This window comes from Aulonocara sp. 'chitande type north' Nkhata Bay, linkage group LG13, assembly GCF_057382095.1.
Source record: "Aulonocara sp. 'chitande type north' Nkhata Bay isolate Kocher_YH1m ecotype deep benthic linkage group LG13, A_spYH_male_GT1.1, whole genome shotgun sequence".
Classification (NCBI taxonomy): Eukaryota; Metazoa; Chordata; class Actinopteri; order Cichliformes; family Cichlidae; genus Aulonocara; species Aulonocara sp. 'chitande type north' Nkhata Bay.
The window spans coordinates 23,305,112-23,329,724 of record NC_141356.1 but is presented as its reverse complement, the minus strand read 5'-3'; the positions used below and the strand labels follow the sequence as shown (position 1 = coordinate 23,329,724).

Sequence of the window (24,613 nt, the reverse complement as noted above, 5' to 3'; positions counted from 1 at the left end):
AAAGGATCAAATCTTTAAAAACTGAAAACAATGTTTATTTCACTGTTATATGTACATGAGGGAAAACTTAAATTCAGCCAACTCAAAATCAACACCATTATTAATTCAGACTTTCCTAGAACACGTTAATGTTTAAAATCCAGCCTCAAATGCAAAAACCACATCTACAGGCGCATGTTTATAAATAAAACAGATGGTATTTGGCCTCAGTGGACAAACCGCAAACTCTATGGCTTTTCTAAAACACCATTTCCTTTTCTTACATAATAGATGACCTTGCTCCAATGGAGGGCAAGTCCCTCATATGGATTGTATTTGTTGTGCCTAACAATAATAATAATAATAATAATAATATATATATATGAAACTACAACAATATTTCAAAACATTGGTGTGCAAGCACTTACTTTCAAAGCTTACTTTACTCGAGAAACTTAAATCATGTATAAACACAATGGAAAGCACTGATACAGCTAGTATACAGTGGACTATTATGTACAGGTCATATCAGGTCATTGTGGCATTAGATGTCTGACATTGTATTTGGACGTGTCATGGTACTGGGTCATAGGCTTGTCTGCAATACCACACGTTCCCACTCCCACCTTGCCGTTGACGCTTTCTGGAGATGCAAATATGCTCCTCTTCACCTAGAATAAACAAAAGCACATGGAAATCAACATTAGTAGCTGTTGCAACAATGTAGTACTGGAAAATTTGTATTAATTATGCATTACAAAGAACTTAACAGTAACCTATGGACACATGTCACTAGTTTCAAGCCGATATCTTGGTTTTCTAACACTAGCCTTAAAAATAACTTACCTGGCCTTTCTTGTTCTTTGAGTAGGCTTTGTTGTTGAACTGCTGCCACTTTGACTTTTGCTCCTCTCGTTCTTGCTCCAGCTCCTTCATCCTCTGTACCTTCTTCTGAGCTTTCTTCTTTTTATACTCCCTCTGCTCTGCTATCTGCTCTTTCCTAGAGAGAGAGAGAGAGAGAGAGAGAGAGAGAGAGAGAGAGAGAGAGAGAGAGAGAGAGAGAGAGAGAGAGTCAGTCAATACGGATTCCCCCGATTCTAATTTTCTTTCTCAGAATTGTAACTGACAGCATTTACACAGAAAAAATAAAATTTTCTCCAACACAAAACACATTTCATAATAAAGAGCTTATTAGATGGGGAGAATTTTCTCACTTTATTGAAAATAAAGTGCTCTGCTACTGGAAAGCGGTACAAAAAGAATTAACTGTGTGTTGCTGTACACCCAACTGAATCTGACAGATTTTACCTTACCAGCCAAAAGCAGGTGCAGCAGATCTATTCAGCAAAAGACTTTCAGATACTTGCATCATTTTACAATGTGCCTATAAATTTGCCTGGTAGCAGGACACTGTCCCTTTTCTTGTTTATATTCATCTCCACCATTTTCCTTTTAACAGCTTAAATCCCTTGCTCTTGCTGAGACTGCTGTCTTGTGGCTGGCTTTGAGTCCTTGATACTTTGAGCTACTTTCCCTCTGTTAATTTCTTTAGTGTCCACATTTAGCTGTCTGATTAGGTTTGTTGTTACAAAGGTTTTCACAGCGGTCTTTGGCAAACTTACTTCCAAGCTTTGTTAGCATATGGCTGTGACTGCAGAAGTGACTATTTGTCTGCGCTGCTGTGCGCAAGTTGTGTATGATTGAAGCAGACCAGTTCTTAATCAGCCATATGACCAATTAATGACGACTCCAGAACAAGAATACTGGAAATTTGCCAGTTCCGGTCCCTCGAATTTTAGCCCTTGTTTATAGAAACAATCTTATTTTTCTACTTTCTTCTTTATTAGTAGAGATTGATGTGTTTCTACTAATAAAGCTAATTGCTACAGATATATGCACTGTTTTAAACTGATGGTTAAATAAGAAACTTTTTTTCATGGATAATAGTAGAATTTCCTATTGTCTTCTTCTTATAATAATAATAATAATAATAATAATAATAATAATAATAATAATAATAATAATGGTTTGCATTTATATAGCGCTTCTCTAGACACTCAAAGTGCTTTACAATTCCACTATTCATTCACTCTCACATTCACACACTGATGGAGGCAAACCACAGTTGTAGCCACAGCTGCCCTGGGGCAGACTGACAGAAGTGAGGCTGCTATATCGCGTCATCGGCCCCTCTGGCCAACACCAGTAGGCGGTAGGGTGGAGTGTCTTGCCCAAGGACACAACAACCAGCTACAGACAGAGTTGGGGATCGAACCGGCAACCTTCCGGTTACAAGATGAGCTTCCAGACCCAACCCCCTGAACCACGGTCATTATCAGGGAATGATAATTCCCTGAACCACGGTCACCCCCGTCATCATCATCATCATCATCATTATTATTATTATTATTATTATTATTATTATCATCATCATCATCAATAATTAATTTTATCTGAAAAGGTAACATGTACAATATTAACAAAATGTTGCCATTCCAGGCATTGTACCAGAGTTAGCTTAAGCTAATTTGCATATGTAGTCCCACTTTACCCATTTTATAGACTAATTAGTGTGCGCAGGCCTCTGCTACCGATTTGTACTTGCACTTGTTTCTCATCCTGCCTTCAAAAACAACTGACTGGACCGCTTCAGTCCCACGGTCCAGTCAAGCGTCAACACTAATTGCCGCAGCTGCTTTAGGGCTGCTAAGCTATCATTTTAGGTTCCTATAATTTACTGTTAGCAGTTTGCTGCCCTTTTTCATTGCTCTGTACGGTTGATGCAAAAGTTACCCATAGCTTGATAGTAAAATTCTATATTGTTTTTTCCTAACAAACTTTTTTTCTAATGGCGCTACATCCTTGTGTGTTAAGTAGCATGCAGTTAAGTTTAATTTTGTTATTTTCTTTTAATAAGATTAGCTAAACCAGACCTTCCCAAAGTGTGGGGCCCGGCGTGGTATGAAAAGGAAAAAAAACAAAACAACGCTTGGACACTGCTAGTACGGGGCGCCCACAGAAACGCAAAGCAGGAGATGAAGCATCGCTGAATATGTTTCCAAACCAACTTCATTCTTAGCCAAAGACTAGAAAATATGGTGAAGCATATCTACCCTTTCGTTTCACCTGCACAAGTGCTAAGGTAGGTCTCAACGGCAGAATTGGTTTCCCTTGCGTCGGGAGCACGCGCTGGGCTCTTCAAATCACAGACAAACAGTATCCCACATTCTTGATTTTTAGTTCACAAACACTTGTTGTAATGACTAACTACTCTGGACATTTTGGAGATGTTAGCTCTTTATACAGTAAAGTTACAGCGGGATACAAATAATATCAGGCTCATCCTGCCACGATTTGTTCCCCCTGTCTATTCTTGTAAAACAAAGGGGGGCCCAGCAAAAAAAAGTTTGGGAACCACTGAGCTAAGCTAAGTTCGGCTTCAATCACTTTGAGTTATGCAGCACCAATTCTTCAAAGTTCTTGTGTTGTTAGTTCTAAAGCTTTAAATCATTTAATTGTGTCTCAATTGTCCGTATGGTTGATTACAGTTGTTCCCATTCCTGTCCTTGATTTAAGTTCAGTTTTATATGCACAGAGTTTCATTGAGTGAGTTAGAGAAGAGTTTGTTCATACCTCGACTTTGGCTTCATACTCCCATCCTCCTCCAAAAGCTTTCCTTCCTCTACTGCCTTGAGGTTCTGTAGAGGAATCACTTCAGCATTCCCATATCCAGTGAAGGTAACGGCTGCAGTGCCGTTGTCTCGGTCTATCTCCTCAATCTCCGCTTCATAAATCCTGCAAAAAAATCCCGTCTGTAAGCAGGTGAGTATGAGCCAAATACGCCAGGTCTACTTTATAAGTAAAGCCTAAAACTAACATATAATCTGTCTGTTAAATACAACTACACATCTTACACCATTTTCCATTTTTACAATATATATTTATAAAAAAAACTGTACACTTGTTTCCTTGAACATGGCTAAATGTGTGGATTTAAATCTAAAATTGTTGCTTATAATATTGTTTTTACAATGCTGTCCCATATCAGTATAAATGATCTCATTTCCTTGACTCACTGAACAAGTACAGTTGGAAATGTAGGTATTTGACATGTGCGACTAACATGCATCTACAAAAATAATAAAGTAAATAATAAAACAGCTACTACAAATCAGATGAGGGTTTAAATTGCAGCGCTATAAAAAGTATGTGGACACACATAATGTTTTCATTTAAAGAGGCTGCTGACACTCACTGTCCGTCCTGACTCCACATAGCCAGACACTTGTCTCCCACTTTCCAGCCATGCTTCACAGGAACTGTGTCCGAGCCACTTGTTTTGGCAACAGTCTCTGCCGGCTGTGAGGTCAGGAGGTCTTTTGTCAAATCAATGACTTCCTGCAAAATACATAAAAGGAAATCAGATTTTCATTCTCCATCAGAAAATATAGTTAACAGTAACAAGTCGCTGCAGTTGTAACAAAAAAAAGAGAGTGACAGAAAGTGCAAAAGTATCATAATATAAATCACTGTGGCACGCCCCACAATTAAGGTTTAAAACATTAATCAGTTAAGGAAATCAAGCTCAACTGTAAAGACAGTCAGACAGAACTTTAAAACATTAAAATAGGAATAACACAAAATATTGTCTTTTGAAACATTTCAGTTTCCTACAAGTTGGAATGCATGCTATTGGTGTAATTTGTTAAATGGGATATTCTCCACATAGGATAAAACCTTATCAGGAGATCATCGGTTCTTTTCCACAACACAACATCAGTCCACACACTAGGGAGCGTCAAATTATTTTTTTATATATATACACATATATATATATATATATATATATATATATATATATATATACTCCCAAGCTAGGCGAGTGGCTCCAGCAGATCCCGGGAATAACATCGGAGATCTCTGTCCAGAAGAGCGCAGTCCTGGGAACAGCTAAGATACTGCGCAGGACCCTCAAGCTCCCAGGCCTCTGGTAGAGGACCCGAGCTTGAAGGATAAACCGCCCGCAGGGGCGTGCTGGGTGTTTTTGTTTGTGTGTGTGTGTGTGTGTGTATATAGTAAGTATTATTGTAAGTATTTAAACTGTTGTAAATGACTTGTTGAACTATAATCTGTGAAACATCTCTCCTGAATGATAGCAAATAATTTTGAGTCAGAAACAACATTATATAAATTATTTTTTTTACACAGTGTTTTTTTTTCATTTATTCAAAACTTATAAATAATTCATTTATGTTTTCGTTGTGTTACTTTAAAAGTAACAGCAACACATCACTTGCTCACCTTGCTTTAAAAGAAGCAATTGTCTACTATGAGTAAATTAAACAAACCTGTAAGTCTTTTTGGAGTTTAAGAAGGTCTTCATTGTCTGGATCAGTAGATAGAGCGACTTCAACTTGCTGCAGCTGGGCTTTGTAGTTGCTCAACTGTTTAACCAAGTCCTCCGACATCTGTGTTGACAAAACAGGGAAAATGGCTACTTGCGTTAGCACAAATCCTATAATTCAGTGACAAACGGAATAAATATGCGTGCTAGCCTGGATTAGGCATATGCCGAATGTACAAACTTCTAACGTAGGCTGTGTAAAACCCGTAACGAGTGAAAGCTGTGTCACAAAAATACTAAAGACCATGATTTACGTTTTGTCTCATATAGCATCCGCGCTAACATGGCGCTAAACGATTAGCAAGCAGGGTTCCCTTGGCCCTAAAATTGCGTAAATTTAACGTACGTCGGCTAATGCTAACTATAAGCGGCACACTGATTGAGAGACAAAAATAACAGATTACTGTGTAATCTTACCTCAATATCAATACTCTTTGCCGATAAATATAGTAAGCATTCAACTCTAAACCTGATATCTTTGTTCAAAATGCCTGCTTAAAAAGAAAGAACAGTCCGCTCTCTGTACTTCCGTCGCGGACAACCAGCCGGAAACACATTGAACACGCTCTCGCGATAACAGATGGGCTCTGATGTCGCCAGCGCCCCTGACGGTGGTAATAATATTGTCTCTTTGCATATTACAAGTGAACCATACCCTTATCCTATAGGATGAAGATTATAAAATAAAAGCTTAAATATTTTGGAGACTCCAAGGGTAAAACGATAAATCAAAAGATTGTTTAATTCAAATACGAATCAGGTCCACAACAGAAAAACTGAACTTCCTACAACTCACATACTATGTATTATGTAGGGATGCATTTTTGTAAAAAGTTTATATATGCTCATAATGGGCATGAATGTCACGATAATTTGTGGCTTTAAATCTTTGATATCTTTGATCAGTCTTTTTTCCAGAGTGGAATGATTCTGTTGATCCTAAAGACTTTAAAAAACAAAAACAATAATTGGCTGCACAAGTTTGAATTTCTCACATTCTTACAGCATTTCTCTAAACCAAATGGGGTCAAGATTATACACCCAGATTCAAAAATACAAGCAAACTCATTTAAATCCTTTAATAAGTGGTGCTCTGTTCTACAATATATTTTAACTTGACAAGGCCAAGCCCTATTAACCTTTTATTAGTGATCATGATTGACTAAAACTTGGTAGTTTCTGTTTGCCAGCATAAAAAGGATTTGTTTGACAGCATTCATTGGACAGAGCAATACTCAGAACAATGGTAAAGTCCAAGAAACTCAGTAAAGATCTAAGAAGGAGAATTGTAGATTTTTGCAAGTTGGGAAAGTCTCTTGGAGCCATTTGTAAATAACTGCAGATTTCAAGATCATCAATTCAGACAATTTTACAATTTTAAGTACAAGTTATTCAGCTCATGACCACTTTGCCAAGGTGTGGAAAATGGTTCAAATTGTCACCTCAGATGAGAGGAAATTGGTTAGACTGTTCAGGAATGACCCAGGAATCACCAAAGTTCAAGCCATGAGGTCAAACCTAAGAAAACTGTACCAGCTGTCAAGCATGGTGGTGTTACCATCATGCTCTGGGATAGTTTTGCTGCCAGTGGTAATGGTATATTGTGACTGGAATAATAAAAATGGGGACTACTTCCAAATTCTACAACTTTACCTCAAACCAACAGCTAGAGCGTTGAAACTTGGGCACAATTTGAGGGTTCCAAAAGGACAATGATCCCAAATACACATCAAAACTGGTTTAGATTGAGAATAGAATAGAATAGAATAGAATAGAATAGAATAGAATAGAATAGAATAGAATAGAATAGAATAGAATAGTCATTGAAGATGTACAACAAAATTGTGGGTGCTTTACACCAACTCTGATGAAACAAAATAAAGCTGGCTTCATTATTCTGACCTTCCCAAAGCCTATGGCTTTGGCTACTAAAAGCATCTGGTCGAGGTGCAACATCCTAAGAGACATTTAACCAGATATTAGACCATCATAGACGTTATGACGATGCAGATGTTAAATATTAATATTAACAATAATTCAGTGTCCAACAACCCTGTTAACAACCCTCAGGTCAGTGGATCAGAGTTTAATGGCCCATGTACATATTTATTGGCTTTTGAAAAAAAAGCTTGTATTTCTATATTTTTAAATATGAATGCAGTTTAGTTAACACAATATTTGATACTATTTCACTTTCATTGTGAGAAATGTTATGAACGCCTTGAGATTAATATGGTCTAATACAGTGGTTCTCAAACTGGTGGTGCTTGGGCTCTCTCTAATGGTATGCGGAAAAATCTCCAAAAAGAATTTTAAGATTAATTAATATACCATTGTGGAGGCATTGCACAACACACAAGAGTTCCTGAGGCTCTTCTGGGAGTCGACCAGAAAAACGTCTCCCCTCCCGGAGCGTGAGTCCTCTGTGAAGAGCACCCTTTCCTTATTGCCAGTGATCGTCTCTGCTACAGAGCGCTGGCAGGCTCATTTCCCTGTTTTAACCATCATTTTTAAATGGACAAAACTTCAGTCAAGAGAACTACTGATATAATCCATCCACAACACGAGGTTAATCATTAATATACTGCTGCATGGGCTGTAGTTACATTACAGGTTTTAAAAACTGAGCTTTAAAATGAATAGTGGTAATAAAAACCGAGAGAGGCCGACAGTGATCACTGATTGTTCAGATTAAATAGAAAAAGATACAAAGCATTAAAACATGTTAAAAACACAACAGCCTTAATAAACACAGAGCAGCTCGGACCCGCAAGCAGGTTTCATCACGTCATTGCTTAAAGATTGGATATCCCACCTGCTGTGAATGTTTTAATATTGTTGTTATTATTATCACTTGTCACGTCCTGTTTATGAAGGTTAAAATAATAACATTCATATAAGAAATATAACTGTCTCGTGTAAACTGTATATGGTGATAAATAAATAGGTCTATACTACTATACTACATATATTTTATGAGGTGGTACTCATTGTGAAAAGTTTGAGAACCACTGGTCTAATACACCCCATGCCCCCCTTTAGACTTACCCCTGTTTGCTGCAGGTATTGCTTCCATGGAAAATAGGAAGGCTACTGTATCATTTAAGCACCAGCCTGTTATCAGACTAAGTTAACAGTTCATGTGCATATTTTAATAACTGGAGGCTGCAGATTTTTCTCAGTGTAAAACAAAAGGAGCAGCTTTAAGTTTGTTGCTTTAAGTTTGTGCTTTGATGAAAGACTCCCGCTAGCTTTTTCCCAGTAAACGTTTTTATTGGTGATTACAGGAACTGCGTCGCTGTTTTGCAACTTTACAAACACGTTTTCTTTCACTCGACCTGAGCTCACCGTCTTGGTACCGGCCCCGCCCCTTTGCTCTTCGCGGTGTGTAAACAGACGCCAGCTCCACGTTCAACACGTTAAACTGTGCCAACGTCATCGTCACTGCTGCCGTTGTGTTATGAGTGTTTCGGTTAAAAACTGGCGGTTGTGTGGGCTTAATGCAGTCAGACCTTTTATTCACACGCTGCTCTTAACTACGTTTCTATTACAGCTCTGTTTTTAGTTACAAATGTCCCTGAAACGTTCGCGGTCGAGTTCCCATGGTAACAGTGGCGCGCTACCGAGCCGTGCATTAAACGAAGCAAAGAATTTGTGTGGACATTTCTTTACAATCGAATTATTCGAATTACTCGATGAACCGTTGCAGCCATAGTTCTTTTGTTTGCCATTTAACCGTCATTGAGTGGATTTTGTTTTTGTTGCACAATTCAGATCAGCTATGGTTGCAGACCATCTCCCTACAGTTGTATTTTTCAAAATCAAATCAAAATCAAATCACTTTTATTGTCACAGCACATGTGGAGGTACACTGGTACAGTACATGTGAGTGAAATTCTTGTGTGCGAGCTTCACCAGCAACAGAGGTGTGCAAAAACACAATAACATAAGAACAATCGAAATATAAGAATGGCCAAATCTGAGAGTAATATGAATAAATATATGTAGCCCTGGCTATATAAGTAGCTCATTATTTAAATTTGTTCATTAATATTGATAGTTAATTGCAAATGTTTAATGTGTTCAAGAATGTATACAAATGCCTGCAAAGTATGTGATGTGTGTTAGTTAAATGCACAACCTTTTTATTTGTATTTTGAGGTTTATGTCATTATTTTTGATATGGTATTGATATGTACTACAGCTCCAGTGAACCCTGAAGTAGTCTCAGATAGAGGGGTGGAAGTAAGTGGGGAGCCTTGTGCACTCTGCAGGAAGCGAGAGAGACGAGAGCTGAACAGTGTCGAGTGAACGCGGAGTTTAACAAAACACCATATTTCTGTCATTATTTTAAGGATGTGGAAATGTACATACATTCAATATCAGACTCCACCAAAAAAAAGGCTCTCAAAACAATTTATGTATGTGAATTTTTGCGTGTATTCTTATAATTGTTACCTTTTTCTTTTACCCCTGGTTTTGTGTGTTCATGTTCTGTTGTTTTGTATACTTCATCTGTTTGTTAAATAAAGTTTATAAAAAAAAAACTGAACGCAGAGTTCATAGAAGGGCGACCGACGTATTTTCGGGTTGACGGATAGTTAACTGGAGTCGAGAACTGTTGTACCCTACTGTGAGGTAAATGTGAATTTTGTCTGACACTTGAACCCAATGTTATTGTGTAAAACGGGCTAACTGCTAACCGCGACTAGCCGCTAACACAGCCACTAGCACAACTGCTAACATAGCCGCTAGCGTAGCCTAGCATATTCGCTAAGCTCTTGTTCTGCTCATCTAGGGTTTGAGAGTAACGAAATTTCTATTCTCTGTATGTCCTGTACATGTGGCAGAATTGACAAATAAAGTTGACTTGACTTGCTCTGTTTTTATTTATTAAGCTAATGCTAAGATTGAATGTTATCGCATGTGAACTGGCATTTAGCGGGGTTGTGTGATTCAGTAGGAGGAGACGGACGTCTTGCTGGCGTGTCAGAGAGGTCCCTTCTGCTGGTGTGCTGAAGTTATGTGTTCACGTGGGAGCACGTGGAAAGGACGACTGTGAGTGCTGCTGCCGCGGCCTGCTGGTAGCCGTGACACAGTTTCCCCGCTATCCCCTTGAACTGCCTGGAGGTGTGAGTACTGTTTGCACGTGCTTTTTATTTTTACTGCTTGGCAACAAGTGAAGCGACCGGGGAGAGAAAGATGGCGGAATAAGCGGTTGTACAATCTGCGGGTCTGATTAAGAAACGTGATTTTGATGTCCTGTAAAATACTTTACTGACAAACTGTTACTCCAAAGGAAGTAGAACGCAAGCGAAACCCCCTGGAAGTTACTTTGACAGACCTTCAGGCAGACACAAAGATAAACTTAGAGCGATAAAAATGGCTAACCCCAAGCTAACAGGTAGCCTCTCCGACCATGATTACAACCTTGCTGCTATGCGGGAAGCATGTGAGGATGAAGATATAGAAGAGATGGAACTTCAGAAAGAGATCGGAAGACCCATAGGTGACCACACTCCGTTACCAAGTCCCAATCCCAAAAAAATGAAAAGCAAAATAACTGAGAAGCAGGTGAGCATCGAGAATGTATATGAAGTTTTACTTGGCTTCACAAAGAGATGCGAGGAAAGGTTTGATTCGCTTGAAAAGAAGTTGGAAGCCTTCGAACAACGCATTGAAGTAAATACACAGGCGACCCACAAAAACAGAGAGGAAATTGACAAGCTGACGACGAAGGTGGAGTTGCTGATGAAGGAAAACAAAGAATTAAAGGAGAGCTGTCGGGAGAGTGCACGTTACCGCAGAAGATGGGACCTCAGAATTTTGGGTCTGACAGAGAAGGACAACGAGAATACACGTGAAACAGTGATCGGCATTCTAACAAGAGTGGTTCCTGTATCAGTGGAAAAACTGCAGCTCATGGTTGATACAGTACACCGACTGGGGAAGAAAGACAATGCAGTGAGCAACAAGGTGCCAAGACCAATCACCATACAGTTCAGCATGAGGACGGCAAGGGATGAAGTATGGAGGAAATCCAAAGAGGCCAGGGTCTGCAAAGAACTGAACATAAAATTTAAAGAAGACTTCTCCAAAGAAGACCGTGAAGCTCGGATCAAGCTGTGGCCCAAGGTGCAGGAAGCTCGAAACAACGGCAAAAGAGCATTCCTAAAGGAGGGTTATGCAATAATAGACGGTAAAAGGATCGATCTGTGAGATGCACTTGAAGAAGTCACTACAAGTTAACCATAAAATGTGGGTATGTATGTGTGTGTATATATATGTTTATATATACATATCTGTTAAAAATACACAAATAAAAAATAGGAGAGGGTCAAAAAGCAAAGTCGTAGTTAAATGTGAGCTATACAGAGCTAAATTGCCGCATATAGAAAGGGGTAGTACTGTGATAGGGTCGGAGTACTGTTATGATTACATAGGTAGGACACTAGGCTTATTCCCGCTTCAAGCACTTTTTTTTCTTCTAGTAAGTGCCAAGGAAGCCGTTACTGTTCTTGTTTTGTATTTTGTTCTTGCGTTTTTTGTTTTTGTTTTTTGTTTATCTTATAGATGGCTGTTCTATTAAGTTCCTTAAATGTTCGAGGCTTAAAAAACAATGTCAAACGTAAGGCCATGTTTTTATTCTGCAAGGAAATTAAGGCAAACATTTTGTTTTTACAAGAAACACATTCTGGTAAGGAAGAGGAAACATTTTGGAAACATCAATGGGGAGATAGTATTCTTTATTCACATGGTACTACTCACTCAGCAGGAGTAATGATCTTATTCAACAAATTTGCAGGGAGAGTTATTGATCATAAAAGCGACGGAATGGGGCATTGGATCATGGTGTTGGTAGAAGTCTGTGAACAGAAAATTATTCTTATTAACGTGTATGGATACAATAACAGGTCGCTAAATAGAAATATGATGTCTAACTTAAGTAAATTAATTGCAAAGTGGAGTACTACATATGGTTCTACCCAGGTGATAATTGGAGGCGATTTTAACCTGGCTCCTAACTCATGGCTTGACAGACAACCACAAAGAGGAAATCAACCAGAACACGAAAGCATTATTTGTGACTTATGTACGACAACCAATATGATCGATTATTGGAGGATGACAAACCCAAATACGAAGAAATATACTTGGTTTAGTCCATCAAATAAAAACGTATGTTCAAGATTAGATTATTGGCTTGTCTCCCAAACAGTATCATCATATGTTACGAAATGTGAGACCCAGTCAACCCCACTTACTGATCATTGTCTGATAAGTCTCTTATTATCTCTACGTAAACAACAATGATCTGACAACATATGGAAATTTAACAATAGTTTATTACAAAACGAAGACTTCTGTAAACAAGTTAAAGAACTTAAATCAGAAATTAACAATATGAGCATGACTAATGTCAGTAAATGGGAATGGTTTAAATATAGTGTGAAACAATTAGCTATAGAAACGGGAAAGAAAGTGTCTGCCCTACGCGTATGTGAACAGAAAAATCTAATTGAACAAATTCATTTATTATGTGGTAAACCCTGTATGACTGCGGAAGAGTCAGAACGCTTACAATCTTTACAAAATAAGCTAGATGAGGTGTACTTGATTAAAGCTAAAGGAGCATATGTAAGGTCTAGAGCCAAGTGGATTGAACATGGAGAAAAAAATTCATCTTATTTCTATAGTCTAGAGAAGCGTAGACAAACAAAGAAAAAAATAACTAAATTGAGTAAGGATGGTACTATAATTGAGGAACCAAACAAAATAAGTGAGGAAATTAACATGTTCTATAGTAATCTGTATAAATCAAGAACTGAAAAAGAAAATGCAGATATCTTTTTTGATATGATTAAAGATCAGGTTAAAAAATTGGAAGAGGATGATAAAACATGGTTAGAAGAAGATTTGAAAATATCCGAATTAGATACAGCTCTAAAACAAATGAAAAATGGAAAATCGCCTGGAATTGATGGTTTAACGATTGAATTTTATAAAACCTTTTGGCAAGACATTAAAGATTTGTTATTTAATGGCTTTTTGGATTGTTTAAAAAATGAAGAACTATCCCCAACAATGAAAACAGGATTAATAACCTTATTACCCAAACCAAACAAAGATTTACAAATGCTAGACAATTGGAGACCCATAACACTTTTATGTAACGACTACAAATTATTAGCCTTAGTATATGCAAATAGGCTTAAAAGCGTCTTAACCAAATTGATTGATGAGTGCCAATCAGCGTTTATCAAAGGAAGGCAGATTCATAATAACATAAGATTAATATTAGATATGATTGACTATCGATCCTTTATTAATTCAGAAAGTTTAATACTATTTATTGACTTTTTTAAAGCATTTGATTCAATAGACCATAATTTTTGATCTAGATCTTTAGAACTTTTTGGATTTGGAAACAAATTTTGCAAAGTGATCAAACTGTTCTACAAGCAAATTTATAGTTATGTTTCGCTCAATCCAGGCATAACATCTAGGATAGACATATTCTGTGGAATTCGACAGGGTTGCCCAATTTCTCCAAAATTATTTATTCTTTGCACTCAATTAATGGCTTACCTCATTGTGAACCATTCAGACATCGAAGGAATAAACATTTTTGATATTGAACTGAAAATAAGTCAGTTTGCAGACGACACAGTAATATTTTTAAAGGATAAATCAATACTCGAGAAAGCATTGAATGTCATTTCAATTTTTTCTAAAGCTTCAGGCTTGTGTCTGAACCTAAAGAAGTGTGAACTTTTGCCACTTTATGATTGTTTGGAAAATAGCATGAGGACGATTCCAGTGAAAAATGAAGTTAAGTATCTAGGCATCTATTTAGACAAAGACATCAACACTAGAGAATCAAAAAACCTGAAAGACAAAATTGATGGCATGTCCAAAACACTAAATCATTGGTTGACGAGAGATATTACAATTTTTGGACGCAATCTATTATCCAAATCAGAGGGCGTCTCAAAGATGGTTTATCCAGCATACTCACTATACATTACCCCGAAAAGTATTAAAAAGATTAACTCTATAATCTATCAATTCATTTGGCGCAATAAAACACATTACATTAAAAAATCACAACTTGTCAAAGATTACGCTAAAGGTGGTATAAAGTCAACTGATTTTCAATCAATGGTTGGAGTATTTAAAATAAACTGGATAAAAGCCTTCCTCTTGAAACCTGACTCCATATGGTTCCATATCCCAAAAAATATTTTCAAAAAGGTGGGAGGGTTGGATTTTCTCCTGAAATGTGATTTTGATATATTGAAGTTGCCTGTGAAACTGTCAGAATATCATAAGCAGGTCTTGTCTTATTGGAAGATGGTGTTTGCCCATAACTTTTCACCACATTGCTCCACCTTGTGGAATAACAGAACAATTACAATTAATAAGAAGTCATTGTTTATTAAAGAGTGGTTTGAAAAAAACATAATCTTCATAACAGACTTACTTGATGAAAGGGGTCAGTTTCTCTCAGTGGGTGTTTTTAAGGCTAAGTTTAACATTCAGTGTTCCCTTAGAGAATATGACAAGGTTTGTAAGGCAATCCCCTTACCTCTGTTGAGTTTGATTCAAGGTTATTTGTATTACTCTAAGGCACAAATTAGTCTACCTTCTTTACATCTAAACCAGATTCTTTTGACGGATAAAAACTGTAATAATAAAACCATGAACAAGATATTTAAAAACAAATTATTTCACGACTTTAACAGTAACACAAAACTAAAAGGGAGTAATATTAAAATAACGAACAAATATACGCACTTTTTAAAATGGCCTATCCCCCCCAAAGTCAAAGAAATGCAATTTAAAATAATTAATGGATATTACCCAGCAGCTGAAATGCTTAAAAAAAGGTTTGGGTTTGAGGTAGAGCCATGTGGATTTTGTTCACAAAAGGTGGAAAGTATTGATCATTTGTTTTTTTCCTGCTCAGTAACAACTGACTTTTGGCAAGATCTAGTAGACTGGTCGAGTATAAGAATAGAGGGGATGACCCCACTGACTCTAACACAAGTTTTATATAATAATGGTGATCCATCTAAGGAACTGTCCATGCTACACAAGGTGGTGATAATTATGGGCAAATACCACATACACAAATGCAAATGGCAAAGTAAAAGACCTTCCCTAACTGTATTGAAAATTGAATTAAAATCTTTTTTGTCATCTTTAGAATTACTGAGGGATTCATGTAAAGAGGCTGCTTTGATATGCGACAATGGGACTCAATCTCTATCCTTTTAATGATTGTGTTTTTGGTGTACTAAGTAAGCCACATGTATGTTAAAGTGTTCGCAGAAAGGAAACTGTTATATGTCATAAAAATGGCCTTCATATATTTATGTATATGTATATATGTGTTTTTGTTTTTTTTTTTGTTTTTTTTTTTTTTTTTCCGTTTGGTTTCTTATTCAACCTTTTCAAGATGTTGTTGCACTAATGTTGTCTCCCAATGAGAGATTGTAATATGTGCATAAATTTAATTAAAGTATGAAAAAACAAAACAAACAAAAAAAAACAAAAAACAAGTGAAGCGACCATATTGTTTTAGGTCCAAACGCACCCTGTCACTACCCGATCCGTACCGGAAACCCGATCGGTACCCCGCATGCGCGAAAGGTCTCTACTTCCGGTCGTAGCGTTTTACGATAGTTATGGGTCAGAGTATCTGTTAAGATGTTAAGAATAACAAGTATATCTTAAAATGTTTGCAATAATGAAGCATTTCAGTACAATGTAGACAAAAACGAAAAATAAAAATAAAGTTACGGATCAGGACTCTCCGATCCTTACTGCGCATGTGTAAAGTCTGACCGTACAAATCGGGTCTACCCGATCCGTACCGCGCATGTGCAGATGTTTTCTTCTTCTTCTGTATTTAGTATTTATTTATTTATTGTCATTGTCAAGAACAATGAAATTGCGTTTGGGGCTTCCATACAACCCCAAAAAAAGAAGAAAATAATAAATACCCCTTAAAACCCAAGTGTACATATTTAACCCAGTGTGACTCCAATGCAATAAGACAATCCTTAGCAATAATGTTCGTAGAAATTCAGACAAAGACCTGAGAAACATGACAAAATACAACAATGCAACCCATTCAATATTATTGTACTGTGAGATATGATATCAGATATGATAGTTATCTATTTAAGAAAGGGGGGGGGGGGGGCAGGAGGGGGAAGAGAATAAAGATATGATGCACCAATGCAGACCAGTTCATTGCTATTAAGAAGTTGGATATGGTTATTGTCCGTGAGAGGGGGGCAGAGAGTTCAGGAGCCTCACAGCCTGTGGATACAGGCTGTTGGCCAGTCTGGATGTTCTGGCCTGTATAGACCTGTACCTTCTCCCTGAGGGCAGCAGATGGAAAAGGTGGCGCGCAGGGTGATGTTGGTCCCGCAGGATACTGTGCACCCTCCTCAGACAGCGAGTGGGGAAGATATTACTGATCTCTGGCAGACTTGTTCCAATAATTCTGCCAGCTTCTTTCACCACCCGCTGGAGTGCTTGCTGATCGGCCTTGGTGCAGCTGGGGAACCACACTAGAAATCCATACGTCAGAACGCTGCTGATGGCACAGTTGTAGAAGTTCAACATCAGAGATCTGGGAATGTGTGCGCTCCGCAGTCTCCTCAGGTAGTAGAGGCGCTGTTGGGCCTTCCGTACAACTGAGGTGATATGGTTGCCCCAGGACAGGTCCTCGGTCACAATTACCCCCAAGAATTTAAAACTGCTCACCCTCTCCACCGCCTCACTGCCAATGAAGAGAGGCAGATGGTTGTTATGACCCCTCTTCCGGAAATCTACAATGATCTCCTTGGTCTTTTTGGTGTTTAAGACCAAGTTATTGTCGTGGCACCATGACTCTAGTTGTTGCACCTCTGTCCTATAGTTTGTCTCATCATTGTTGGATATAAGTCCGAGCACTGTGGTGTCATCTGCAAACTTAACAATGAGATTGGACGCGCAGGAGGAAATACAGTCATGGGTGAAGAGAGTGTATAGCAGAGGGCTCAGAACACACCCCTGAGGGGCACCGGTGTTGACCACAAGGGTGGAAGAGGTGTTCTTACCCACTCTGACACTCTGTCTACGGTTAGTGAGGAAGTCCACAATCCAGTTGCACAGAGAGGAGTTAAGTCCCAGTTGGTGGAGTTTGGGACGGAGTTTGTATGGCCGGATGGTATTAAAAGCCGAGCTGTAGTCTACAAAGAGGAGCCGTGCATAGGTGTTCCTGTGTTCCAAGTGCTTCAGTAATGTGTGCAGCACTGTGGCGATCGCATCCTCGGTTGACCGGTTCTCCCTGTATGCAAACTGGTGCGAGTCCAGGGATGGTGGAAAAGCAGCTCTGATGTGTTTAATGACCAGTCTCTCCAGGCATTTGGCGGGAATGGGGGTGAGTGCCACAGGTCTGAAATCGTTCAGACATGTGACATTTGACTGTTTTGGGATGGGAACGATGGTTGCTGCTTTGAAACAGGATGGTACCAGTGAACAGGACAGCGAGGTGTTATATATAGAGGTGAAGACGTCCGCCAGGTCCGCAGCACAGTCTTTTAGCACCCGGCCCAGCACTCCATCCGGCCCGGCCGCCTTCCTGGTGTTAATGCTCCGGAACACACGCCTCAGCTCATGAGTGCTCAGGACCGGAGCAGGGTCGGTTGAGGGGAGAGGGGACAGGACAGGGTCGGTGTTCTCCCTATCAAAACGGGCATAAAAGAGATTTAGATCCTCAGCCAGAGTAGAACTGTCGGCTGAGGGTGATGGTGTTCTTCTTTTGTAGTCCGTGATAGCCCTGATGCCCTCCCAGACCTGCCTTGGGTTTGTGTTGTTCTCAAACCTGGCCTCGATACGCCTCCTGTGCTGCTGCTTGGCAGTCTTGATGCCTCTTCTCAGGTTGGCCCTGGCAGCACTGTATGCCTCCTGGTCCCCGGATTTGAAAGCGTTGTTCCTTGTTCGAATAAGTTGTTGAACTCCGTGTGTCATCCAGGGTGGATTATTAGGGAACACACGGAATCGTTTCCAAGTTGTTACATTGTCCACACAGAAACAGATGTAGTCCAAGACAGTGGAGGTGTAACTGTCCAATGCGACACGATTGTCAGTGTCCTGCACCTTGAATACATCCCAGTCTGTGCAGTGGAAACAGTCCTGAAGCATCGGAATAGCATCCTGCGGCCATGTTCTCACGGTTTTGGTTGTAATCCCAGTGCTCTTGATCTTTTGTGTGTATATTGGGTGTAGCAGAAGGGAGAGATGGTCTGACAGACCCAGGTGGGGATAAGCCTGGGCTCTGTACGCATTCGCCATGTTGGTGTACACCTGGTCCAACGTTCTATCTCCTCTGGTAGCACACTTCACATTACGGTGGAAATTGTGAAGTACAGATTTCAGGTCCGCGTGGTTAAAATCCCCAGCCGCAATAAAGACACTGTCCGGGTGTGCTACCAGGCTGTTATTGATGCTGCTGCTCAATTGTGCTAACGCTAGCTTAGCATTAGCATCTGGTGGAATGTAAACAGCGCAGATGTAAACGGCAGAAAATTCCCGAGGGAGATAGAATGGACGGCACTTTAACACCAACAGTTCTACCTCTGTACTGCACAGTCTTTCCGTTACCGTGACGTTCGTGCACCAAAGGTTGTTAATATAGATGCACAGCCCCCCGCCAGTCTTCTTACCCGAGTCCGCAGACCTGTCGGCTCGATAGGCGGTGCGGCCTGCTAGATCGATAGCCGCATCGGGAATGGCGCTGTCCAGCCAGGTTTCAGTGAAAATCATGCACGAACAGTTATTAAAAGTCCGTCGAGTGGCGATCTGCAGTCGTATTTCATCCAGTTTGTAACGGATTGAACGGGCGTTGGAGAGGAATATGATCGGGAGTGGTGGTTTAAACGGACTAGTCTTTAGCCGTGCCCACAGGCCTCCCCGCTTGCCTCTCTTCTGCCTCCGATCGCAACGTCTCCTCCTGCGGCTTGCTGTTGCGGGTAGCCCCGGGGGTTGCTTAACGATCTCCGGGGGGATGAGATACTCGGATGTTAGTTGAAGATCTCCACGGCTTAGTTGTAGTAGATCATCTCTGTTGTATTGAAGTAACCCCAGACTGTGTGAAATAATACACAGTACCACCAAAAGTGCAAAAGTGTAGGAGCTCCGGGCCGCTGCGTCTGTGCGCGCCGCCATCTTAAGCAATCTGTTCGTTTAATGGCAGTTTACTCCCCAGTGTACGAGGATACCGCCACCTGCTGACCGAGCGAATAAACCCTATTATAAACTGAATTATCGTCATTACAAACGTGTGTTAAATCTGATTTAGCGATAGTCGAGTGTGTTTATGCTTGTCTGTGAGGAGAGGATTGTTGGAATAGTGATGATGATGTGCGCTATCACTGTCAGTAAACACTTAATCTGGCTGATGAATCTACACGTGAGATATTACAAAGTCTGCATTATTAACTCTGTAATTAGGCGCCATTCTTCTTATTTTACGGCGCTGTTGCTCAATCGGGGGACGCTCTCTGTTGAGGAGAAAAGCATGAATTTCTTTGTATACGGATTATCCATTGTTTAAATGTCCCGGGCAGTCGAAAAGAAGGCAGAGCTGTTGAGAAATGCTAGGAGCTAACTGGGCGCTAACCGCATCATTCAAATATATTGAATGTCGCAAAGAGAGGAAGTGACGTAAGATTTGCGCATGCGGGGTACCGATCGGGTTTCCGGTACGGATCGGGTAGTGACACACCCGAGCCACGACTGCAACGAGGGGTTTGCTAGCAGAAAGACTGTAGCACTTGAGGTGTGTGTGTGTGTTTGGTGAGAGTGCGTGTGGGCCCACAATATTAGTTGATTATTTTGTTTCTGTTGAGGTAGATACCTTACCATTGTTTAACAAACTTTATTGATTTTACTTATTTTCTTTTGTGTTGTTAATTAAGCATTCACTAAAGTGGAGTGAAGTGCATATTTAATACCATAAGCATTAAAAAGGGAGTATCAATAGGAAAGTAACAACAGGAACCCAGGGCCCCTCTCAATAGAACGTGGGAGGGGTGTTACATATATGTACATTATAAGAGTGTATGCATTACTAAATGTGTATATGTATATCTACGTGTGTCAGCAGTCTGATGGCCTGATGGAAAAAGCTGTCTCTCAGTCTGCTGGTTCGGGACCGGATGCTGCAGAACCTCCTTCCCAATGGAAGTAGTCTGAACTGTTTATGGCTGGGGTGACTGGAGTCCTTGATGATCCTCCCCACTTTCCTCAGGCACCGCTTCCTGTAGATGTCCTGGAGGGAGGGAAGCTCATCTCCAATTATCCGTTCAGAGCACCGCACTACTCTCTGGAGCACTGTTGCGCCTTCTTCACTGTTTTGTTTATGTGTCCTGACCATGTAAGATCCTCAGCCAGATGTACACAAAGGAACCGGAAACTGCTCACTCTGTCCACAGCAGCGCCGTTGATGGTAATGGGGGTGTGTACTTCTCTGCACCTCCGGAAGTCCCCTATCAACTCCTTTGTTCAGTTCAGTTCAGTTCATTTTTATTTCAAACATGTGCCTTCACAATCATTACAAAATATCATTACATTATTTGTTTGAAAAGGAGTAGGCTGAAGTATTTACTTATTTGTCCCTACCCCCTCAAGTCTACTTGTCTTTGCGGCGTTGAGGGTGAGATGGTTGTCTTGACACCAGTGGGTCAGGGCGCTGACCTCCTCCCTGTAGGCCATCTCATCCCCTTTGGTGATAAGACCCACCACTGTAGTGTCGTCCGCAAACTTCACAATGATGTTGGAGTTGTTAGTGGCCATACAGTCGTAGGTGTAGAGTGAGTACAGGACAGGGCTCAGTACACACCCCTGTGGAGCACCAGTGTTCAGTGTGATGGGGGATGAGGTGATGCTGCCCAGTCTGACCACTTGGCGTCTGTCAGACAGGAAGCTAAGGATCCAGCTGCAGAGGGAGCTGCTCAGTCCTAGATCCTGCAGTTTCCTGTCCAGCTTCGAGGGAACGATGGTATTGAATGCTGAGCTGTAATCTACAAAGAGCATTCTCACATACGTGTCTCTCTTCTCCAGGGTGAGAGGGTAGTATGTAGTGTCAGGGCTATGGCATCATCAGTGGACCTGTTGTGGCGATATGCAAATTGTAGAGGGTCCAGTGAGTCAGGTAGTGCAGAGCAAACGAAGTCCCTGACCAGCTTCTCGAAGCATTTGCTCACGATGGGGGTCAGGGCTACAGGTCGCCAGTCGTTCAATGAGGAGATGGTGGAGGATTTGGGTACAGGGACGATGGTGGCCATTTTGAAGCAGGCTGGGACTACAGACAGAGAGAGGGAAAGGTTGAAGATGTGCGTAAACACTCCAGCCAGCTGAGCCGCGCATGACTTGAGGACGCGGCCGGGAATCCCGTCCGGACCAGTAGCTTTGCGTACGTTCACCTTCCTGAAGCACTTCCGCACATCCTCCTCAGACACAGTGTGCGCACTGACGTCATCCACGGTGTGCACGCTGTCCGGTCTCATGGTGTTCGCTGTGTCGAATCTAGCGTAGAATACGTTTAGATCCTCACACAGAGAGGCCGTGGTTTGCGGTATGCTGGTTTTCCCTCTAAAGTCTGTGATTGTGTTTAGTCCCTGCCACATACTACGAGGGTCGTTTTATTCTCATTTTTATTCTAATTGAATTGCTAAAAAAAAGACACAAAGCACGATCTCCTAAAAATGTTGTGGAAAATATATTATAATTATTATATTATCATTTTACTCTAAATTTAATTTAAACTCAAATTTATCTGGTCAGTATCAAAAATTGTGACTGTACATTAGAGCCTTTCCATTCTGGGTTTTTAAGAAAGAGTTCAAAACCAGAGAGAGGAGATGTGTTGTTTTAAGCAGTGATAAGAATGATCAAAATGTCTCTCAGTGTGTCACTTGCAGGTGAAGAGCAGACCTGGATCAATTTTCCATGTGCAGCAGTTGGAAGAAAATTATAGGTTAACACCGTTAGAAACACTCAGGCTGAGTTTTGGTTGAATTGTTTAACAGCTTAACTTCCATGCGTTTGTCACCCTGAGAAAACAAGCTCCAAGAATCTCTCCCTGAAGACAAGAAGTGCAGTTCCAGAACAACGACATGGATATAAAGAGCTCACAGCAGGCCAAGAGATGGCAGTATCCTGAGCAGTGAGAGGTCTACCAGCAGCAGTTGTGCAAAACAGCATCAGCATGGAGATAAAAACCATCATGGATGGATGGATGGATGGATGGATGGAGATATGCGTTTCCAATTAGCTGCAACTTCACTGTGCGTGAAGGGACCTTTGAGAAGACTTTCTGAGTGTGACATTTGACACTTTTGGAGCAAAATGGCAAGATGAGACAGTGGAAAACACAGGACAAAGCTGGAAGAGAACTGACTGCCACTGGTCTGACAATGAGTGGGGAGAGGAGTCCATAGTGGGGCAGGAGGATGCATGGAGGAAGGCTGTTTTAGTGTGGGAAACTGAAATTTGGGTTTAGGAAACTGGGAAGAAAAAACGACTGCCTTGCGTGGAGAATTGAAAAGTGTCTGGAGCACTGCAAAGAGGAGAGCAGGCCTGTACGATTGGAATTGAAAGCGCTACACAACACTTCGTCGGGAAACGATTGCAAGTGAGCTTCTCCACATTAAATGGGCTCTGGAAAAAGCCACTCATTTGGGACACAAAAGGTTCAGCGAGGTAATCCAGTCTAAATTCTTCTTTTTCTTTTTTTTGAAATGGCATCATATTGCTGGCACTAGAAACTTAATGTGACATGAGAGGTTCTGCTATCAGCAATTAAAAGAAAAAAAGGGGAACTGACTGGACTGACAAAAGCTTGACTGACTTGACACCAATGTGCAAGATTGCACCTCCACCCAGACAGTGACAATAGGGTGGATGTATGTATGTATGTTTCTTTTTCACAGGAGCAGAACTGTGACAGCAACATCCTTGGTAAATCCTAGGAACTCTGGGCCATGCCGACTTAACCTTTTAAATGCCACTTTCTGTGTCTTTGTGAATTTATCAGCAGTGTGTTATTCATGACCTTGTATTGCTTGCAATGCAGAGGTCACTGTGAGAAAGTGTGCATACAGATGCGCAGAGGAAGATCAGGGTTGGAATTAGGACTCTGTAAATGGCACAGACACCAGGAGCCATGACCGTGACTGGGGAATGACTGACAACAAAATGCTGTTTCACTCTGCCATGCATACTTTGATATTCTGGAGAGGGCCTTTCCTCTGTATCATTGTTGTTTCCATTTGCATGTGAGAGCTTAGATTGTGAGCATGATTAAAGATGACCAAAGGGTGGTGAGAGAACAGTGAAGTGAGGATACACAGTGTGAAACTCCTTTAAGTGTACAATAATGTTGATGTGATATACAGAATGTCAGGAAAGAAATTCTGTTATTAATGTGATTCTTAAGGTTTGATTTAAGAATCAAAGGGTGGGATTGTATACGAATTTCGTTTATTTATGTGTTAATCACATTATTTTTATTGTATAATGCCTTGGTGCCACTGAAATTTAGCATGTCTCACACTCGTGCAGTTAGACAGGGAGTGGGGGTCTGGTAAGGAAGTTGGGGGAAGCAGACAACTCCACGGGAAGAGTCTTTTGTCCCCTGTGGACTGTGGGAGGTAGCAAGGGAGTGTGAACCTTAAGGTGTGAAACAGCTGTGTACTGCCTTTTGTTCCTGAAGAAGGAGAGAGCAGTGGCTGACCGTCTGCCCCGCGATGATGCAGGCTCTCCACCAAGCTTGGTTTTCTATTCTTTGTGTTGATTAAAGAATGTTAGCTACCACTCACCGCTTGTCTGCAGGCTTTATTTAAATGGAAAAACTTCCACAACACCCCTCAACATTCAAACACATTTTAAATGTCTTCCTGAAAGCCTGACGAGCTAATCTTGAAGACTGCTTAAAGAAGAAAATTTGGAGAAAGTTTATTTTGTGTTGAAGAGCAAAAGTGGTCATACCAAATATTGATTTTCATGCTCTTTAATTTATCTGTTTTTCCTTTAATGTTTTATTTTCATTTATAGCTACATGTTTCATTAAATGTCTGCATCTATTTCCCAAGCAAAACATCAGGAAGTGAGTGATGGCTCAAGACTTATCCATATCACAGGATAAAGAATTTAGCTGATGTTGGGGGA

The 24,613-nt window shown here is 40.4% G+C and overlaps 2 protein-coding genes across 2 annotated transcripts; one reads left to right on the top strand and one right to left on the bottom strand.

Annotated features, from left to right (window-relative positions):
- Positions 1-13: 13 nt before the first annotated feature.
- On the bottom strand, positions 14-5,959 carry smndc1 (survival motor neuron domain containing 1). Its single transcript, XM_086259284.1, has 6 exons — positions 5,801-5,959; positions 5,328-5,447; positions 4,235-4,377; positions 3,613-3,774; positions 826-979; positions 14-650 (listed from the first exon to the last, which is right to left on the bottom strand). The coding sequence occupies exons 2-6, from the start codon at positions 5,445-5,447 to the stop codon at positions 513-515; spliced, it is 717 nt and encodes a 238-aa protein (XP_086115410.1). The 5' UTR covers positions 5,801-5,959; the 3' UTR covers positions 14-512.
- Positions 5,960-9,937: 3,978 nt separating this feature from the next.
- Positions 9,938-11,653, top strand: LOC147316088 (uncharacterized). Its single transcript, XM_086259282.1, has 2 exons — positions 9,938-10,021; positions 10,344-11,653. Exon 2 carries the CDS (start codon positions 10,766-10,768, stop codon positions 11,600-11,602), a length of 837 nt encoding a protein of 278 aa, XP_086115408.1. The 5' UTR covers positions 9,938-10,021; positions 10,344-10,765; the 3' UTR covers positions 11,603-11,653.
- The last annotated feature ends 12,960 nt before the right edge of the window (positions 11,654-24,613 follow it).

Bases quoted from the DNA above. Each gene is read 5' to 3' on its own strand.
- smndc1 (XM_086259284.1), bottom strand. From the start codon at position 5,447: ATGTCGGAGGACTTGGTTAAACAGTTGAGCAACTACAAAGCCCAGCTG. The intron at 3,775-4,234 runs GTGAGTGTCAGC...ATTTTTTTGCAG, and splicing joins ATGTGGAGTCAGGACGGACA to GATTTATGAAGCGGAGATTG. The intron at 651-825 runs GTAAGTTATTTT...TGTTTATTCTAG, and splicing joins CAAAGAACAAGAAAGGCCAG to GTGAAGAGGAGCATATTTGC.
- LOC147316088 (XM_086259282.1), top strand. From the start codon at position 10,766: ATGGCTAACCCCAAGCTAACAGGTAGCCTCTCCGACCATGATTACAAC.